The 19,943-nt window shown below is 43.2% G+C and overlaps 1 protein-coding gene across 2 annotated transcripts in view; it reads right to left on the bottom strand.

Moving 5' to 3' along the window:
* Positions 1-360: 360 nt before the first annotated feature.
* LOC120860722 (sterile alpha motif domain-containing protein 12) overlaps positions 361-19,943 on the bottom strand; it is a 449,519-nt gene continuing 429,936 nt past the window's right edge. For both annotated transcript variants that reach the window (XM_040236471.1, XM_040236469.1), the window contains one exon: positions 361-1,306. In XM_040236471.1, coding sequence (XP_040092405.1) covers positions 1,284-1,306 — 23 coding nt within the window. In that variant the 3' untranslated portion in view covers positions 361-1,283. The remainder of the gene's footprint in view (positions 1,307-19,943) is intronic.

The following is a 19,943-nucleotide window of genomic DNA, read 5'->3' on the forward strand; positions in this document are numbered from 1 at the left end:
GATATAGGGTCAGTCAACGTGAACATTCCTCTAATTCCTAAAGACAAGCAATAACTGGGCTGACTGGCATCCCAGGACTGTGCTTTGTTGTAAAACATAGTAGAAAACATTAGTTACGGGTATAATTCCAGATAGGATTAAAAAGGACTAGTAGGTTCTCTTCTGAGGAAGAAACCTAGTGTGTGGTTGCAAACTCTTGCTTCCCTAGACATGCAGGGGGTCACGCTATTTTTTCCTCTTCAGAGAACTGAGATCAACACTTGACCTAAAGCGTTTTCCAAAGTGTTAAAGTCACACCACTTTATTCTGCTGTCCTTACTATCAATGCATCATAGTCTAAAATGAAAATATGGCCATTCCCCCCCCACTTTTGGTGAAAGAACTCTTCTATAGAAAGGGAGACTATGTACACTGGCCAATTAGAAAGAAGCCTCCTGTGTTTGAGTGTGTGGATGTGCTTGTGGTAAGCTGTGCCCAAGAAGAAGAAACAAGAGGAAACGACCACCATTCCCCAGGCCCATCTTTATCTCCCTTTGGTGCTGTAAGAACTCCAGTAAAGTGTCAAGAGATTAAGTCTAACAGTATTGTGGCCATATTTACCAATCTGTCCCAAACTATGGGGTATATGCTGGGAGTGGAGCCTTGCCTTGGACAGTCTGAGCCAAAAATAGGACAAAATTTATAAGAAAGAAGAAAAGACTTGTCTTCTCACATGTACTGAACGTGCTGATGCGTTTCGGTGTAGGGTTATCATGTAAAGTGCTGGAGAGTTGGACAGACTACCTTTAGACACCATAACTAACACAATCGAGACATATTTATATTCCTACCAGGGCATAATATTGTGAACACTTCCACTGAGATTGCAGGACTGCTGTCATTTTTTTTCTAACACATCATGCCATCTGCACACATAATAATATAATCCAGTAGTTGCCATGCTAAAACAGGACCTGTAGTGAAGGGCACAGACAGCTCCCCAAAGGGAGCCTCAGTTATGCACAGTGATGAAAACTGGAAGCAATTTTCCAGCTAATGGTCTGCCAATGACCACTTGGAACAAGTTGGCACTGTATATTATGCACCTCATTTAAAAATCCAGAGCAAACTAAGATTTTCCAAAGCCCGTAATCTTGACTGAATGGGTGGCTTTTCAGTTAATCTGGTTAATCTGTCAATGCTCCAAAGATATCTTCTGGCAGTGCCATGAGTTAGTCTTTCTGTGAGGAACAGGCCATGTTCGTATTGACTGGCAGGACAGCAGCTTGGAAGGCTAACTGCATTTATGGAGAACCCTCGGCTGAGGCTGTAAGAGGAAAAAGAAGAAAACATGATAAATTTCTTTATATTCCCATATTCTGGTATGTAGCAATAATCATATTCAAACAAACCTTAACATCCTTAGGTCAAAGAGAAAGCTCTAGTGGAGGTGATGGTGATTCAACTCCGAGGCAAATACAGTGATGGGCTGTATTCTTGGAACGTCCTTCCTTTTTTTTCCCCCCAGAGCGTGGAAGATATTTGTCTCAGGGACATGCGAACTTGAATGCAAGGAGGGGGAAAACCAGATCCTTGGAACTGGCATTTGGCCCTATGACAGGGCTGTGGTTTGGGAACCCATGCTGTACACTGTGGGGTTTCATGCATTTACTGGATCTGGAAGATCAGATTGGGAATGATGTGGAAGCATTTCAGGGGGCGTAATGTGTATAGTTGGTAGCCGGGGGCACTTCATTCTGCACTAAGAAGCTTTCCTAGGATAAAACCCAGAAGGAAATATTGGAAGCAGTATAGATGGACGTCCTGCCTTTGTTAGGTGAAAAGGCAGACTGGCTGAGTAGGTTAGCGATTAGGTAGAGAAAGTCATTAAAACCTGAGCAGATTGAACTACTTGAATGGCAAACGTGCTCTTGACCTTGGCAATGCTGGTACAGATATATTTGTCTAATTTTTCAAACTTCATTTTCTAATTGCCTTTTATCTCAGTACTCCCTACAGATCCTATACAATATACACAGGTTTTCACTAATTAGTTAATAAAAGAGCACAATTGAATATTTTGCTCAGAAAAAAATTTTGGTATTAGCTTTATTTAATACCCCAAACTCTTGGGCAATGGAGAGAAATCAAAAGTTCTTACTGTTTAAAAAAAAAAATTCCTAGGCTTTAAAACAGGCTTTTCAAAACATGAGAGAATGTACAGTTTATAAGTAAGTGTTTCATTCAAACATATGATTTTTGAGACAAAAGGTGCTATTTCAGTGTATTAAATATAAAATAATATACACTACTGATAAGACTGTAATGAAAGTAGAATATTAATATATTGCTGGTGGCATTGTAAGCTAGAAAAATAATGTCAATTTATTTAAAAAATACTAAAAATTCACATTCATTGACTCTATTCCCATTCTAGGAGTGCATCCTAAGGAAATATTCTAAAAATAATGAAAGAAGTTATATGCACAAATGTGCAACCCAGAGGTTATTTATAATAGTGGAAAATGTAGAAAACAACCAGTTTCCTATTGTTAAAAATTTAGGTTAAGTGAATTATAGTACATTAATAAGATGAATGATTACATGGGCATTAAAGTAATAATGAAGAAGATGATGTGGCAACATGGTGAGCAGTTGCGATAGACCACAATACAAAGCTTATGTCCACATGGCTATGTTTAAAGTGGATAAGGGACAAGGACCTACTGTAGTGCACAGGGAACTCTGCTCAGTGTTAACTCCGCTCATGTAACAACCTACATGGGAAAAGAATTTGGAAAAAACCAAACACCACAACAGACACAAGTATATGTATAACTGAATCACTTTGCTGTACACCTGAAAATATCACATTAGTATGTTAATCAACTCTGCTGCTGCTAAGTCGCTTCAGTCGTGTCTGACTCTGTGTGACCCCATAGACGGCAGCCCAACAGGCTCCCCCCGTCCCTGGGATTCTCAACTCTACTTCAAAATAAAAAGTTAAAAAAAACTTACATATATGTATAGAAAAGTAATGTAGGGAAAAGTGAAGGCTTTAGGACTTTGATTTATTGTTGTCATGATGTTTTACAAAAGAACAAAAAAATTCAGTTCACAAGGGTGCAACTTTGATCCATAAGCCTTGGCTAACTAAAGCATCCACAGTTATTTTCATTCACTAATACTACAAAGAAAAGAAATATTTATAATTCGATTAAGAGACAACATTCTAGCATTATTAAAGGGGGTTAGAAACTGATGCAAGTAAAAATCTTTTATCCAAGTCAATCCTTAAAGGAACTGTATAGCTGGAATGTACAGAAGGAAATGGCAAACCATTCCAGTATTCTTGCCTGGAGAATCCCATGGATAGAGGAGGCTGGTGGGCTACAGTCCATGAGGTTTCAAAAAGTCAGACACAACTGAAGTGGCTTAGCACGCATGCAAGCACACATGCGTAGCTGGAATAGCAGATTTCTAGGAATCTGACATTACATGGTATCACTCAGACTTTTGCTAAAATCAGCTCTGGAAAATGTGTGACCTTGAAAAAGAATTATTAAGAATAACATAAATTTAATGCATCCATCTCTCCTCCTAAATTTTTGACGGTGCTACCACATCTTATTGTGTGCCTTCCTAATGCAAAGTGCTGTGCCACATATATAGAACATGCTTAATAAATGGTTGTGAAATAATGAAGAAGAAAGTGATTTTGGAGAAGGAAAGGTTTTTCTCTATTTTAGGGCTTACTTCAATAGCTAATTTTACTGGACACTTAATCCTGTGGCTGGGGCGGCAAATGAGTGGGAATTGTGCCTGTTTATTTCTCAAATCTAAGGACTACTTGGGCTTCCCAGGTGGCGCAGTAAAGAATCCACCTGCCAAGGCAGGAGATGTGGGTTCGATCCCTGGGTGGGGAAGATCCCCTGGAGGAGGGCATGGCAACCCGCTGCAGTATTCTCGCTTGGAGAATCCCATGGACAGAGGGGCCTGGCGGGCTCCAGTCATGGAGTTGCAAAGAGTAGGACACGACTGAGCATGCGTGCATGCACATGAGGACTACTCAAGGAACATGTGCATCCCAAAATGATCATGTGTGGATCTGCAACTAGTGAACAGTAAGAAGCTCCTAAGTCTTTTTTTCAACATTACTATTGAATGGTTTAGGCATCCTGGGAGGTATTTCCTTCCTTAGTGCAATAGCTTCAGAGTCCATCATGAGCAGGGTCACATCAGAGTCCAGTGACTGAAGAGCATGAGTTACTGAATCAGGCTGATCTGGTTGATATCCCAGGCTCAGCACTTAGCAACTACAGGATATTGAACACGTGAGTTTCTCCAAACCTCAACATCCTCACCTTTAAAACTGTGATCATGATTCCCAGCTCACTGGCTTGATGTAATGCAGAAATGGGTTCACAGCAAAAGTTCTTTGCATGGTGTTTGGTGAACAGTCAATATCTGCTAAGTGATGGGTGCTTATTATTATTACTACTGAAACTTCTCAAAATTCCCTAGAGAAACTAGAGATACAATTAGGTCAGTGTACTAATGCCACAGCTAGGGGTCAGGAAGCAGAAACAACACAGCCCCGAGGCCAAGCCTTTGCCCCCTCCAGTGATGGGTAACATTCCCCTCACCTGTCAAGGCTACAGTGAATGCAGCTGGTTTCCCCTCTCACCCAGATTAATGCCGATGCCAACAGTTTTGTGATAAGGACAGTTTACAACAGACCCTTGAAAGGCAGGAAGACGCTGGCTCTGGAGACAAAGGCCAGCCTGGAGAGGATTCGAGAACATGCCTGGGACTGAGAGTGTCCAGGGCCCCCTCCCCCTACTCCAGCTGCAAGGGAGTGTTTCGGGAAAAAGAAAAGACGGTGTGTGTGGGCAGCCCCGTCCCTCATGGGTTGGAGAAGAAAGAAGACTTCGTCTCTTAAAAGGGTTGTTCAGAGTCTTCCATTCAACCAGAAGGGCCATATCTTCTATCTGAAACTGTCTCTCCTATGACTCATGTTTGAGGACTTCAGGGTGGGCCTGAATGCACTCTGACAATCTATAGCAGGTGTGAGATGCACCGTCCCAAGGAGGGAGACCCAGAGTTGCCTCCACAACAATCAATAAGAAGCAGAACTGGGCTTCCCTGGTGGCTCAGTGGTAAAGAATTCACCTGCCAATGCAGGAGACACGGGTTCAATCCCTAGTTCTGGAAGATCCCATATGCCTTGGAGCAACTAAGCCCATGTGCCACAACTACCGAGCCAGTGCTCTAGCGCCTGGGAGCCGCCGCTGCTGAGCCCATGTGCTGCAGTTGCTGAAGCCTGCTTACCCTAGAGCCTGTGCTCGGCAACAGGAGAAGCCACCACAATGAGACACTGGTGCAGTGCAACTAGAAAGTAGCCTCTGCTCGCTGCAACTAGAGAAAAGCCTGCACAGCAATGAAGACCCAGCTTAGCCAAAAACAAATAAATAGGGATCTTCCTGCCCTGGGGATCGAACCCGCATCTCTCAGGTCCTCTGCATTGGCAGGTGGGTTCTTTACCACTAGCACCACCTGGGAAGCCCAAATAAATAAATAAAATCATAAAAAAAAAAAAGAAGCAAAACCAATATTCCCTGAGCAGCTATGATGGCCAGCTAAGATTTTATAGGCACTCACTGAGTCACCACTGCCATCTTCGAGGGCTGAATTGCATTATCCTCACAACACACCTAGAAAAAATGAGGCTAGGTTCATTAACTTGTCACAGCCATCCTGCTGAAGTGCCCAGAGCCGAGACTGGAAAGCAGATCTGTTCTCACCACAATGCTTTCCTGACTCAATAGGAAACATGTATTAGGAAAGCGAGTTGCTAAACTCCAACAGGAATGCAGGAGACCAAGCAAGTAGCTGTGTCTTTATAAAAGCTGCTGCTGCTGCTGCTGCTAAGTCGCGTCAGACGTGTCTGACTCTGTGCGACCCCATAGACGGCACACAACAGGCTCCTCTGTCCCTGGGATTCTCCAGGCAAGAACACTGGAGTGGGTTGCCATTTCCTTCTCCAATGCATGAAAGTGAAAAGTGAAAGTGAAATCGCTCAGTCATGTCCGACTCTTAGCGACCCCATGGACTGCAGCCCACCAGGCTCCTCCATCCATGGGATTCTCCAGGCAAGAGTACTGGAGTGGGGTGCCATTGCCTTCTCCCTTTATAAAAGAATGTTCATCAAATGTGAACCCTACACAAAAAGAGCCCTAAAAGGTTTGGCCTAGAGAAAGAACATTTCTATCTCACAGTCTAAAGCTGTCCTATGTTTAGAGCAGTGGTTCTCAATTGGATACAATTTTTCTCCCATTTGGCAACGTCAGGAGACATTTCTGGTTGTCATACTACTGACATCTAATGGGTAGAAGCCAGGGACCCTGCTAAACATCCTGGGATGCATAGGACAGACCCTCACTTCAAAGAATTATCCAGCTCAAAATGTCAATAGCACTAAAGCTGGTTTAGAGGGTACAGGTCCTTGTTTATCTTCTATTCCTGGTTGTGAGTCAAATATATCACTCCCAAAAAAGGCCAAGATAAAAACCAACTTAAGTGTGCCTCTTGTGTGTACAGGAAATAAGGCTAATTTCAAACCTCACTCCCCTCTTCTCTTCATCATTTGCTCATTTTATTTGATTTTATATTCAATGTAATCAAAACCTCTGATACTAAATCATTTCTAACTTTTAGAACTCTCACAGGCATACTATTATAAGAATCAAGATGGGATGTTTTAAACAGGTATGCTCAATTAATTAATCAGTAGGTATGGAAGGAGTTAGGAGATAAAAGAAGGACAAAGAAGGATTTATGTGGCAATAAAACTCAACTCTGCTCACCAGCCCTCTGGTGGGAGAAGTCACATGTGCTCTCAGCTCCACTGGTTTCATTTCTGCAACTACTAGCCCTCTTGATGGTTTGAGGAGGGGGGTGTTCGCCTCCTGAGAATGTGATGAAGAAATCAGTGCTACCTCTGACCGGATGAAGATGGAGATCAGAATCTCAGACAAGATGAGTATCAGGAGGGCAGAGGGCTTGGGTTCAGGGCAATAAAGCAGATGACACACAAAAACTAGGCTGTAACTTCTCTAAACCCTTCATAAACTGGAGTCCATAATGACTCTGATGGTTAATTTTATGTGTCAATGTGACTGGGCCATGGGGTGGCCAGAGAGTTGAATAAACATTATTCCGGGTGTGTCTGGGAGGGTGTTTCTGGATGAGATTAACATTTGAATCAGTGGACTGAGTCAAGCAAGTTGCTCTCCCTAATGTGGGTGGTCCCCATCCAGTCAGCTGAAGACCTGAGTAGAATAAAAGGTTGCTTTAGGGAGAATTCATTCTCTATGCCAGCTTTTGAGTTGAGATATCTGTGTTTTCCTGCCTTTGCACTGGGCTTGAACTGGAATTTATACCATCAGCTCTTCTGGGTCTTCAGCTACCTGACTACAGATTCTTGGCTTTCTCAGCCCCCAAAATTGTGTAAGCAATTCTTTGCAATATCTATCTATCTCTTTACTATCTCTCTATTATCTCTCCCTCTCTCTAGATAGATGGATCTATAGATAGATATACAGATATATCTCCTATTGGAGACCAATATCTCCTATTGATCCTGTTTCTCTGGATAACATCAACTAACTCAGAGTCTATAGACCACAGTGACCACAGCAGTAAAAAACTATCCTTAACTAAGTAGTCTGTGTCAAGCATTGTGATAAGAGCCTATTCCATTTTGGAGCAACTTGAGGAGGTAGATCCCATGCCATCCATTTACAGATAAAGAGGCAGGCTTGTGGAGATAAAGGACCTTAGAGAAGCTGCAGCCTTCAGGCCAGGCTACAACCCTCAACCTGATTATGACATGTCCGGGGCCATTGATGCCACAAGTGCTAAGAAGACACGAGGGCCCAAAGCCCCATGGGAAGACCTTTAGGCAATCATTTACACCCAGGTGGGGTAGGAAGGCCTTGGTTTCCATCTTCTATCCTTTCAGCCCTCAATTTTATTGTTTCCGTTAGAATGTGAAGGACTCTGGATACTGTAAGGTCTGGTGCAGGCTTTGCTGTCATGACCAGCTTGGGTTGCTGCCTCTCTGTACAGAGTTTGCGGGTTCCTAAGATGAGTGACATTAGACACATACACACACACACCGAGAGGAAGAATGCACTTGTGCACAAGCTGCCCCTTTCCTTTCCCTCAGCACTAAGGGAAGAAAACACCCCACTGACACTATATTCAACCCCTTCCTGCTATACTATAAGTGAAACTGCTAGTCTACACAATGAGGCTTAAACATCTCTCAGAAATCAGCTCCAGTTCCTGTGGGTTAAGCTGAGTCTCTGAATTCCAGGGTGAAAAGAACTTGGCCATTTTAGTCTGAGGTTCTCAAACTTAACTGCATCTGACTCATTTCGAGGAGCTTCTTACAGTTTTTATTTTGTCCAGCCTCTCTCCAATTTCCTCTGTTTCAGAGTGTCCAGAGGGAAGTCTAGAAATCTCTCTGTTTAACAAGCAGCTTGGTGATTCTCACGAAGCCAGCCTGGCACAAATCCATGGGCGCCCCTACATCTTCTCCTCAGTACTTAAATAGTAGTTATTTGTCTTTCAGACAGAGAAAAGTGTGCAGACTGTGGGGGAAATTTGCTTTATAGTCTTGCTCACTTCATGAAATAAAATACCAAGAGTCCTGGATATAATATAGTGCAGTGATCCAAATATTGAGTTTTAGAGTGAGGCAGACAGGAGAGGCAAGACCTGAGCAAGCCATCCAATCCATCCAAAGCCTCAGGTCCATCATCCCAGTATTGTTTAGTTTCTACAAGCCTATTCATGCATCAGCTACTTAATTAAGCAGACAAGCAACATTTGTTCCACTGAACATTTACTAAGATACCCGCCCCCCCGCCTTGGGGGGTGCAGGGCTTGGAGAGTTTCCTGTCTCATTATACTTATCATGCTGCATTAGAATCACCTGATGATGTGTCTGCCTAATGCTTCTCCAACTTCACTGTGCTTGGAAATTCCCTGGACAGCATGGTAAAACCCAGATTTGGGGCCCTGAGTGGAAAAAAATCTGATTCAGTAGGTTTGGAGTGGGTTTGTAAATGTGCATTTCTACCGAACTTGCAGGGCACACCCACATCACCCATCTGAGGACCACTCTTTTACGCATCACTACTCCTAACCCCAAGCTTCTTTGGACAAAGAGTAAATCTTTTATTATTTTTTTAAAATTGATTTTTAACTGAAGGATAATTGCTTTACACTATCGTGTGGGTTTCTGCCATACATCAACATGAATCACCGTAGGTATACATATGCCCCTTTCTCCTGAACCTCCCCATCACTCCCCACTCCATCCCAACCTCTAGGTCACAAGGGGACACAAGCTACATAAAAGTGAACGAACTGTGGCAAGGACAATGATCAATTTCACTGTACAGACTCTTAGAGGGGAAGGGTGTTTTAGAACAGTGCTTCTCAAATTTTAATGTGTCTAGGAGTCACCAGGGTGTCTTGTTAAAATGCAGATCAAGCATGTCTAACAAGTTCTCAGGTGACACCAGTGCTGCAGGTCTGTGCCCTCCACTTTGAGTAGCAAGGCTGTTGAGGTTCTTCATCTGGAGCAGTACCATCCAAAGGAGCTTCTGCGACGACGGAAATGTTCTTTGTTGTTCAGTTTCTCAGTTATGTTGGACTCTGCAACCCCATGGACTGCAGCACACCCGTCCCTGCAGCTATCCTTCCCTGTCCTTCACTATCTCCTGGAGTTTGAGCAAACTCTTATCCATTGAGTTGGTGATGCCATCCAACCACCTCTTCCGTCATCCCCTTCTCCTCTTGCCCTCAATCTTCCCCAGCATCAAGGTCTTTCCCAGTGAGTTAGCTCTTCACATCAGGTGGCCAAAAATATTGGAGCTTCAGTTTCAGCATCAGTCCTTCCAATGAATATTCAGGGTTGATTTCCTTTAGAATTGACTGGTTTGATCTCCTTGCTGTCCAAAGGACTCTCAAGAGTCTTCTCCAGCACCACAGATTTATCCAGTATGGCAGCCATTAAACACATGTGGCTATTTTGACTGCTTGACATGTGGCTACTGTCTCCATAAAATTAATTTTAATTCATTTAAATTTACTTTCTTTTTCTTTCTTTTAAAGACTCTGCAAATATCTACTTTAATTTTTAAAATTTTCTGGCCACGAGGCATGTAGGATCTTACTTCCCCAACCAGGTACTGAACCCTCACTCCCTGCATTGAAAGTACAGTCTTAACCACTGGACTACCAGGGAAGTCCCAACTCATTTAAATTTAAATGGTCACACGTACCTAGTGGCTACTAAACTAGACGGCTGCTTTGTGGCATTAGAAATTGAGAGTGAGCGATTTAGTATAAAGGGGGTTTCACAAAGAAGAAACCTAAAAAGCAAGGTGAAGTCACAATACTTTTACCCATATCATAAATTTTATTCTGACTGCCACCCTCTTCCCTTTCTGCTGTCTGAAGGGAGGGCTCAAGGCTCCCTTCTGTTCTCCATCATGTTCCCAGGGTCTCTCTCTAAACAAAACAGTAATTAGGAAAGGCTTTATAAACTCTCTAAAGTATAGAAGATTATCTTGTTTACATAAACTCTTTCAAGTTGGCAAAACCAAGCAAGAAGTCTTAGGAGAAATAGTTCCTTTGCGATGGGCCCTTTCACCCTGGGGTATGTCTAGCAGGATTCTGAAGACAGGCTCCAAGGTTACTTCTCTGCTATGGGTTTTGGCCCTTTGGCCTGGAACATATGGGCAAATGCAAACAGTCCAGGCATTCTAGAAAACTTCAAAAGGAAAGACAGCTCAGTCCATGTTGAGTTCCCTCAAAGGAGAAAACGCTGAGGGTGGGTAAAGGGTAGGGTTTCATTTAGTCTGAACTGGACTTGTTGGCTCTGGGGATGTTACAGTCTACGTTAGTTAATGAGGTTTGAGAATCTTCCTTGGGCTGGTGAGTACTAATTTCCATTGAGGAAAAAGTTATGAGACTTGGATGTTTTAATGATAACAGATAATTTCTCTGGGTTGGCAGAGCTACAAAGCATGTTGCTACGAAACTGTGTGGATGGGGGCTATTTCTTTTGTGTACACAGTTTCCCCTTAAAGAATCCACTTGGCATGAGTTGCAATCCTGCTCAGGGACCCTTGTGATTAATTGCTTGAACTGGCTGTTGGCCAGCAGCAGAATCTTGCAATTTACCAAGTTCTACACAGAATTATGAAACTGAAGGTTTAATGGGATTTCAGGTAATAGAGCCCAGATGTCTGAGACTATGATGTTTGAAATTATATCGCTTACAAGGCTGTAGGGCTGCAACCTTATTTATTTCTTGCTTAGCAAATTTCCGTTTCCATCTTTATTCCATCTTGGACCAGTCAAACACTAGAGCCCTCATCTTGACATACTTCATCTAGAGAAGTCACTCACGCACACCCACCTGTAACCAACAGCCTGAAAATACATGAACACCCCACCTTCCTGTCCAGGCTTTTGGGATTATGTTTCACCCAAGGACATCATAATTAATAGCCTTATCTCCACCCTGCTGCTATGCAGAGCTTGACTTCCAAATTGCTTTCATGCATTTAATCGTATTTTATTCTGTCAGGGCCCAGGAGAAGTGGTCTGGAACATGTATTATCTCCCTTTGGGTGAGGAAACCAAGGTCCACAGAAGAGAAGAGATGATCATAGTTAATGTTTGTGGAACACTTACCTGCCAAGAAGTATTGTTCTCATAGGTGTCTGAGCATCATTTCCTTTAAACCTTTTAACACCTTTGAGATGATGTGATTATCAACTCCAGTTTGCTAACTTTGATAACTCCATTATCAATCCAGAAAACTAAGGCACAGTGGTTGGGTTGCACTGAGGACAATGGATGGAGCCAGGATGGAAGCTGGTACCCTAGACTCTTGGTTATCACACACTGCCTCCTCCCTAAGGAAATAGCATCACAGGTAAGATCTGGAGTCTGCTGGTGCTTACGCGGCATTTACTCCATATCATTTGCAAGACGGAAGACAAATCCTCAGCACATTTTTCTAAAAGAGAAGTCCCCTGGACCCTAATTCCCCGGTCTCCTCCAGAGCAATGCCACCTCCTAAGTGTTCTGAAGAGAGCAAGGAGATTCTGTTTAATGGCACCAATTCAAGAAGAACACTTGGCCCAATATTCTAGGCCCTTTACAGTTACACTTTAGCCCATTCTTCCAGACATATCCACCCTGCATTTCAGGCATAGTAACTGATAGAATTTGTCCCATCCTGCCCTTCCTTGGTTTACATGGTCCTTCCTTCCATCCTCATCCTCCTGCCCCGATTCTCCTGTTCCTACTGGGCCAGCTCACAGGCCACTTCAACATGGCCTTACATATTCTCATAAAGCATCTATCTTCCTGTTCAGAACCTCTGCAAGATGTTGTTGAATGAATGAACAAAAGGAATGAACATCATTTTTGGATTGCTGTACCAGGCACTATGCGAGACACCAGAGACATAAAGATGAATAATCCTTGTCATTGCCCTCAGGAAGCTTCCAGTCTATGGAGAGATCTGTACACAGGAAAACCACTATCATGTAACATCCTGGATAATATTACAGAAGGAAGGGTACTCATCACTGTTAACAGATATGGCTGGGAATTCTGCCCAAGATTCACCCACCCTCCTGCTTAGGGAAACTTCACATGTGAAGGGCTTGTATTTTATGCATCTTTGTTTGGCCCTGAGCATGCAGCAGTCTCTAAACTAAGCAACTATGTGACGGTGGTCTAGTAGTTTTCCCTATTTTCTTCAATTTAGGTCTGAATCTGGCAATAAGGAGTTCATGATCGGAGATATGCAGATGACACCACCCTTACGGCAGAAAGTGAAGAAGAACTAAAGAGCCTCTTGATGAAAGTGAAAGAGGAGAGTGAAAAAGTTGGCTTAAAGCTCAACATTCAGAGAACTAAGATCATGGCATCCGGTCCCATCACTTCATGGCAAATAGATGGGGAAAGAGTGGAAACAGACTTTATTTTGGGGGGCTCCAAAATCACTGCAGATGGTGATTGTAGCCATGGAATTAAAAGACGCTTACTCCTTGGAAGGAAAGTTATGACCAACCTAGATAGCATATTCAAAAGCAGAGACATTACTTTGCCAACAAAGGTCAGTCTAGTCAAGGCTATGGTTTTTCCAATAGTCATATATGGATGTGAGAGTTGAACTATAAAGAAAGTTGATTGCTGAAGAATTGATGCTTTTGAAGTGTGTTGTTGAAGAAGATTCTTGAGAGTCCCTTGGACTGCAAGGAGATCCAGCCAGTCCATTCTAAAGGAAATCAGTCCTGGGTGTCCACTGGAAGGACTGATGTTGAAGTTGAAACTCCAGTACTTTGGCCACCTGATGTGAAGAGCTGACTCATTTGAAAAGACCCTGATGATGGGAAGGATTGAGGGCAGGAGGAGAAGGGGACGACAGAGGATGAGATGGTTGGATGGCATCACTGACTCAATGGACATGGGTTTGGGTAGACTCCAGCAGTTGGTGATGGACAGGGAGGCCTGGTGTGCTGCGGTTCACGTGGTCTCAAAGAGTCAGACACAACTGAGCGACTGAACTGAACTGAACTGTTCTGAGCCACAGTCAGCTCCTGGCCTTGTTTTTGCTGACTGTATATAGAGCTTCTCCATCTTCGGCTGCAAAGAACATAATCAATCTGATTTCAGTATTGACCATCTGGTGATGTCAATGTGTTGTCTTCTCTTGTGTTGTTGGAAGAAGGTGTATGACCAGGGCGTTCTCTTGACAAAACTCTGTTACCCTTTTCCCTGCTTCATTTTGTACTCCAAGGCTGAACTTGCCTGTTACTCTAGGTATCTCTTGACTTCCTACTTTTGCATTCCTGTCTCCTATAATGAAAAGGAAATATCTTTTGGGCGTTAGTCCTAGAAGGTCTTGTAGGTCTTCATAGAACCATTCAACTTCAGCTTCTTCAGCATTACTGGTTGGAGCATAGACTTGGATTACTGTCATATTGAATGATTTGCCTTGGAAACGAACAGAGATCATTCTGTTGTTTTTGAGACTGCACCCAAGTACTTCACGATCCAGATAATAATAATGATGTGATCACTAATTTAGAGCCAGACATCTTGGAATGTGAAGTCAAGTGGGCCTTAGAAAGCATCACTAGGAACAAAGCTAGTGGAGGTGATGGAAGTCCAGTAGAGCTGCTTCAAATCCTGAAAGTGCTGCACTCAATATGCCAGCAAATTTGGAAAACTCAGCAGTGGCCACAGGACTGGAAAAGGTCAGTTTTCATTCCAATCCCAAAGAAAGGCAATGCCAAAGAATGCTCAAACTATCACACAATTACACTCATCTCACATGCTAGTAAAGTAATGCTCAAAATTCTCCAAGCCAGGCTTCAGCAATACGTGAACCGTGAACTCCCTGATGTTCAAGCTGGTTTTAGAAAAGGCAGAGGAACCAGAGATCAAATTGCCAACATCCGCTGGATCATGGAAAAAGCAAGAGAGTTCCAGAAAAACATCTATTTATGCTTTATTGACTATGCAAAAGCCTTTGACTGGGAGGATCACAATAAACTGTGGAAAATTCTGAGAGAGATGGGAATACCAGACCACCTGACCTGCCTCTTGAGAAATCTGTATGCAGGTCAGGAAGCAACAGTTAGAACTGGACATGGAACAACAGACTAAAATGGACTGTTCAAATAGGAAAAGGAGTACGTCAAGGCTGTATATTGCACCCTGCTTATTTAACTTCTGTGCAGAGTACATCATGAGAAACGCTGGACTGGAAGAAACACAAGCTGGAATCAAGATTGCTGGGAGAAATATCAATAACCTCAGATATGCAGATGACACCACCCTTATGGCAGAAAGTAAATAGGAACTAAAAAGCCTCTTGATGAAAGTGAAAGAGGAGAGTGAAAAAGTTGGCTTAAAGCTCAACATTCAGAAAACGAAGATCATGGCATCTGGTCCCATCACTTCATGGGAAATAGATGGGGAAACAGTGGAAACAGTGTCAGACTTTATTTTGGGGGGCTCCAAAATCACTGCAGATGGTGATTGCAGCCATGAAATTAAAAGATGCTTACTCCTTGGAAGAAAAGTTATGACCAACCTAGATAGCATATTCAAAAGCAGAGACATTACTTTGCTGACTAAGGTCCGTCTAGTCAAGGTTATGGTTTTTCCTGTGGTTATGTATGGATGTGAGAGTTGGACTGTGAAGAAGGCTGAGTGCTGAAGAATTGATGCTTCTGAACTGTGGTGTTGGAGAAGACTCTTGAGAGTCCCTTGGATTGCAAGGAGATCCAACCAGTCCATTTTAAATGAGATCAACACTGGGATTTCTTTGGAAGGAATGATGCTAAAGCTGAAGCTCCAGTACTTTGGCCACCTCATGCGAAGAGTTGACTCATTGGAAAAGACTCTGATGCTGGGAGGGATTGGGGGCAGGAGCAGAAGGGGATAACCGAGGATGAGATGGCTGGATGGCATCAAGGACTCGATGGACGTGAGTCTGAGTGAACTCCGGGAGTTGGTGATGGACAGGGAGGCCTGGCGTGCTGCAATTCATGGAGTCGCAGAGTCAGACACGACTGAGCGACTGAACTGAACTGAACTGAACTGCATTTCGGACTCTTGTTGACTATGAGTGCTACTCCATTTCTTCTAAGGGATTCTTGCCCACAGTAGTAGATATAATGGTCATCTGAGTTAAATTCACCCATTCCAGTCCATTTTAGTTCACTGATTCCTAAAATGTCAATGTTCACTCTTGCCATCTCCTGTTTAACCACTTCCAAAATAGCTTGATTCATGAACCTGGCATTCGAGGTTCCTATGCAATATTGCTCTTTACAGCATCAAACTTGACTTCCCTCACCAGTCACATCCACAACTGGGTGTTGTTTTTGCTTTGGCTCCATCTCTTCATTCTTTCTGGAGTTAGTTCTCCACTGATCTCCAATAGCATATTTGAGCAGCTGCTGACCTGGGGACTTCATTTTTCGATTTCCTATCTTTTTGCCTTTTCATACTGTTCATGGGGTTCTCGAGGCAAGAATACTGAAGTGGTTTTCTATTTCCTTTTCCAGTGGACCACATTTTGTCAGAACTCTCCACCATGACCCATCTGTCTTGGGTGGCCCTACCTGGGATGGCTCATAATTTCACTGAGTTAGACAAGGCAGTGGTCCATGTGATCAGTTTGATTAGTTTTCTGTGACTGTGGTTTTTACTCTGTATGCCTTCTGATGGATAAGGATAAGAGGCTTACAGAAGCTTCCTGATGGGAGAGACTGACTGAGAGGAAAACTGGGTGTTGTTCTGATGGGCAGGGCCATGCTCAGGAAATATTTAATCCAATTTTCTGTTGAAGGGCGGGGCTGTGTTCCCTCCCTGTTGTTTGATCTGAGGCCAAACTATGGTGGAGGTAATGAAGATAATGGTGACCTGCTTTAAAAGGTCCTGGGCAAGCAATTTTCAAAATTCAGACTTAAATTGAAGAAAATAGGGAAAACCACTAGACCATTCAGGTATGATCTAAATCAAATCCCTTATGATTATACAGTAGAAGTGACAAATTCAAGGGATTAGATCTGATAGACAGAGTGCCTGAGAACTATGGAGATTCGTGACATTGTACAGGAGAAAGTAATCAAGACCATTCCCAAGAAAAAGAAATACAAAAGGGCAAAATGGTTGTCTGAGGAGGTCTTACAAATAGCTGAGAAAAAAGCGATGAGAAAGGCAAAGGAGAAAAGGAAAGATATGCCTATTTGAATGCAGAGTTCGAAAGAAAAGCAAGGAGAAATAAGAAAGACCTCCTCAGTGATCAATGCAAAGATATAGAGGAAAACAATAGAATAGGAAAGATTAGAGATCTCTTCAAGAAAATTGGAGATACCAAGGGAACATTTCATGCAAAGATGGGCACAATAAAGGACAGAAATGGTACGGACCTCACAGAAGCAGAAGATGTTAAGAAGAGGTAGCAACAATACACAGAAGAACTGTACAAAAAAGATCTTCATGACCCAGATAATCACAATGGTGTGATCACTCACTTAGAGCCAGACATCCTGGAATGTGAAGTCAAGTGGACCTTAGGAAGCATCACTATGAACAAAGCTAGTGGAGGTGATGGAATTCCAGTGGAGCTATTTGAAATCCTAAACAATGATGCTATGAAAGTGCTGCACTCAGTATGCCAGCAAATTTGGAAAACTCAGCAGTGGCCACAGGACTGGAAAAGGTCAGTTTTCATTCTAAGCCCAAAGAAAGGCAAAGCCAAAGAATGTTCAAACTACCACACAACTGTACTCATCTCACACGCTAGCAAAGTAATGTTCAAAATTCTCCAAGAGAGGCTTCAACAGTACATGAACCATGAAATTCCAGATATTTTAGCTGGATTTAGAAAGGCAGAGGAACCAGAGATCAAATTGCCAACATCCATTGGGTCATCAAACAAACAAAAGTGTTCCAGAAAAATGTGTACTTCTGCTTTATTGACTATGCCAAAGCCTTTGACTCTGTGGATCACAACCAACTGTGGAACATTCTTCAAGAGATGGGAATACCAGACCACCTTACTTGCCTCCTGAGAAATCTGTATGCAGGTCAAGAAGCAACAGTTAGAACTGGACATTAAACAACAGACTGGTTCCAAATAGGGAAAGGAGCATGTCAAGGCTGTATATTTTCACTCTGATTATTTAACTTATATGCAGAGTACATCATGTGAAATGCTGGGCTGGATGAAACACAAAGTGGAATTAAGAAAAGTGAAAGTGAAGTCGCTCAGTCGTGTCCAACCCTTTGTGACCCCATGGACTGTAGACTACCAGGCTCCTCCGTCCATGGGATTCTCCAGGCAAGAGTACTGGAGTGGGTTGCCATTTCCTTCTCCAGGAGATCTTCCCAACCCAGGGATCGAACCCAGGTCTCCCGCATTGCAGGCAGATGCTTTACCATCTGAGCCACCAGGGAAGACTGGGAGAAATATAAATAACCTTAGATATGCAGATGACACCACCCTCATCACAGAAAGTGAAGAAGAGCTAAAGAGCCTCTTGATGAAAGTGAAAGAGGAGAGTGAAAAAGTTGGCTTAAAGCTCAACATTCAGAAAACAAAGATCATGGCATCTGGTCCCATCACTTCATCGCAAATAGATGAGGAAACAATGGAAACACTGACAGACCTTATTTTTCTGGACTCCAAAATCACTGCAGATGGTGACTGTGGCCATGAAATTAAAAGATGCTTGCTTCTTGGAAGAAAAGCTGACCAACCTAGATAGCATATTAAAAAGCAGAGACATTACTTTGCCAACAAAGGCCCATCTAGTCAAAGCTATGATTTTTCCAGTAGTCACATATGGATGTAAGAGTTGGACTATAAAGAAAGCTGAGCACTGAAGAACTGATGTTTTTGAACTGTGGTGTTGGAGAAGACTCTTGAGAGTCCCTTGGACTGCAAAGAGATCAATCCAGTCCATCCTAAAGGAAATCAGTCCTGAATATTCATTGGAAGGACTGATGTTGAAGTTGAAACTCCAATACTTGGGCCACTTGATGCAAAAAACTGACTCATTTGAAAAGACCCTGATGCTGGAAAAGATTTAAGGCAGGAGGAGAAGGGGGTGACAGAGGACGAGATGGTTGGATGGCATCACGGACTCGATGGTGATGAGCTCCAAGACTAAGCTCCCGGGAGTTGGTGATTGACAGGGAAGCCTGGTGTGCTGCAGTGCATGGGGTTGCAAAGAGTTGGACACGACTGAGCGACTGAACTGAACTGAAGTTATGTGACAGTGACATGAAAGACTGTCATAGAAGTGATGGAGTATCTCTCATTAGGGTAGGAGGGGCCCTTAAACTGCTTCCCCTCTGTCTGTTCAGTGGAAACGCAGAAGAGGGCGGCAGGCACTTGCTGACCGCTATGGTAGCCCCACAAGGAGCTGGCCCAGATAGCATGGGATAGAGGAAGCTTCCCATGTCTCCTTAGGGTCTCCTTGCTCCTTAGAGCAAGCAGCGGCCCGAATCATAGCTCTTGCCTGTAAGGTGCCAGGGGATGCTTGATGTACTGCCTTAAAATGATAGTTTGGGCAAGTGGTATCTGCCCCACATTCTAGGCATAGTAACTTGGAGAATTTAAGAGTTGGGAAATTGTTCTTTAAAAGTCACTATTTCAGAGCATTAATTCCTGATTGCTTATTGGTGGTGGCTTAGTCATTAGGTCATGTCTGACTCTATGTGATCCCAAGGTCTGTAGCCTGTCAGAGCACTCTCTATGGGATTTCCCAGGCAAGAATACTGGAGTGGGTAGCCATTCCCTTCTCCAGGGGATCTTCTTGACCCAGGGATTGAACCTGGGTCTCCTGCATCGCAGGCAGATTCTTCATTGATGGAGTCACCAGGAAATGTGACCCCTTATAAAACTCTCTGCACAAATGAGCTTTTGTATTAGTTGCTCTTCTCAACAGGACTGTGCGGGGATCCTGGGCAGGGGCCCAGCCCTGTGGAAAGCTCTCTCTCTAGAGAGTCGGAGGTTGGTTTGCGGGGCACTGTAGCGGCACTGCGTCCATGTTTGTGAAGGGTACTGGAGATGGCAGTGGAATGGCTGTCATCACACAACATTTAGTATCTTTCTAGAACTACCCACCTGTGTTGCTCTACAATTTTAAGGAATCACTGTGGGGTAATGAATATCAGTGATTCTTCCACTCGCTAGTCTTAAGACTGGTCAAGTTATTTAACCTCTCTAAGCCAAGGTTCCTTCATCTGTAAAAGGAGGGAATTCATGTGTGGTTTACAGATGGTTTTGTGAGAACTACAATATTTCACTGAATCCAAAATGCTTTTTTTTTTTTTTT

This window comes from Oryx dammah, unplaced genomic scaffold (assembly GCF_014754425.2).
Source record: "Oryx dammah isolate SB20612 unplaced genomic scaffold, SCBI_Odam_1.1 HiC_scaffold_11164, whole genome shotgun sequence".
Taxonomy (NCBI): Eukaryota; Metazoa; Chordata; class Mammalia; order Artiodactyla; family Bovidae; genus Oryx; species Oryx dammah.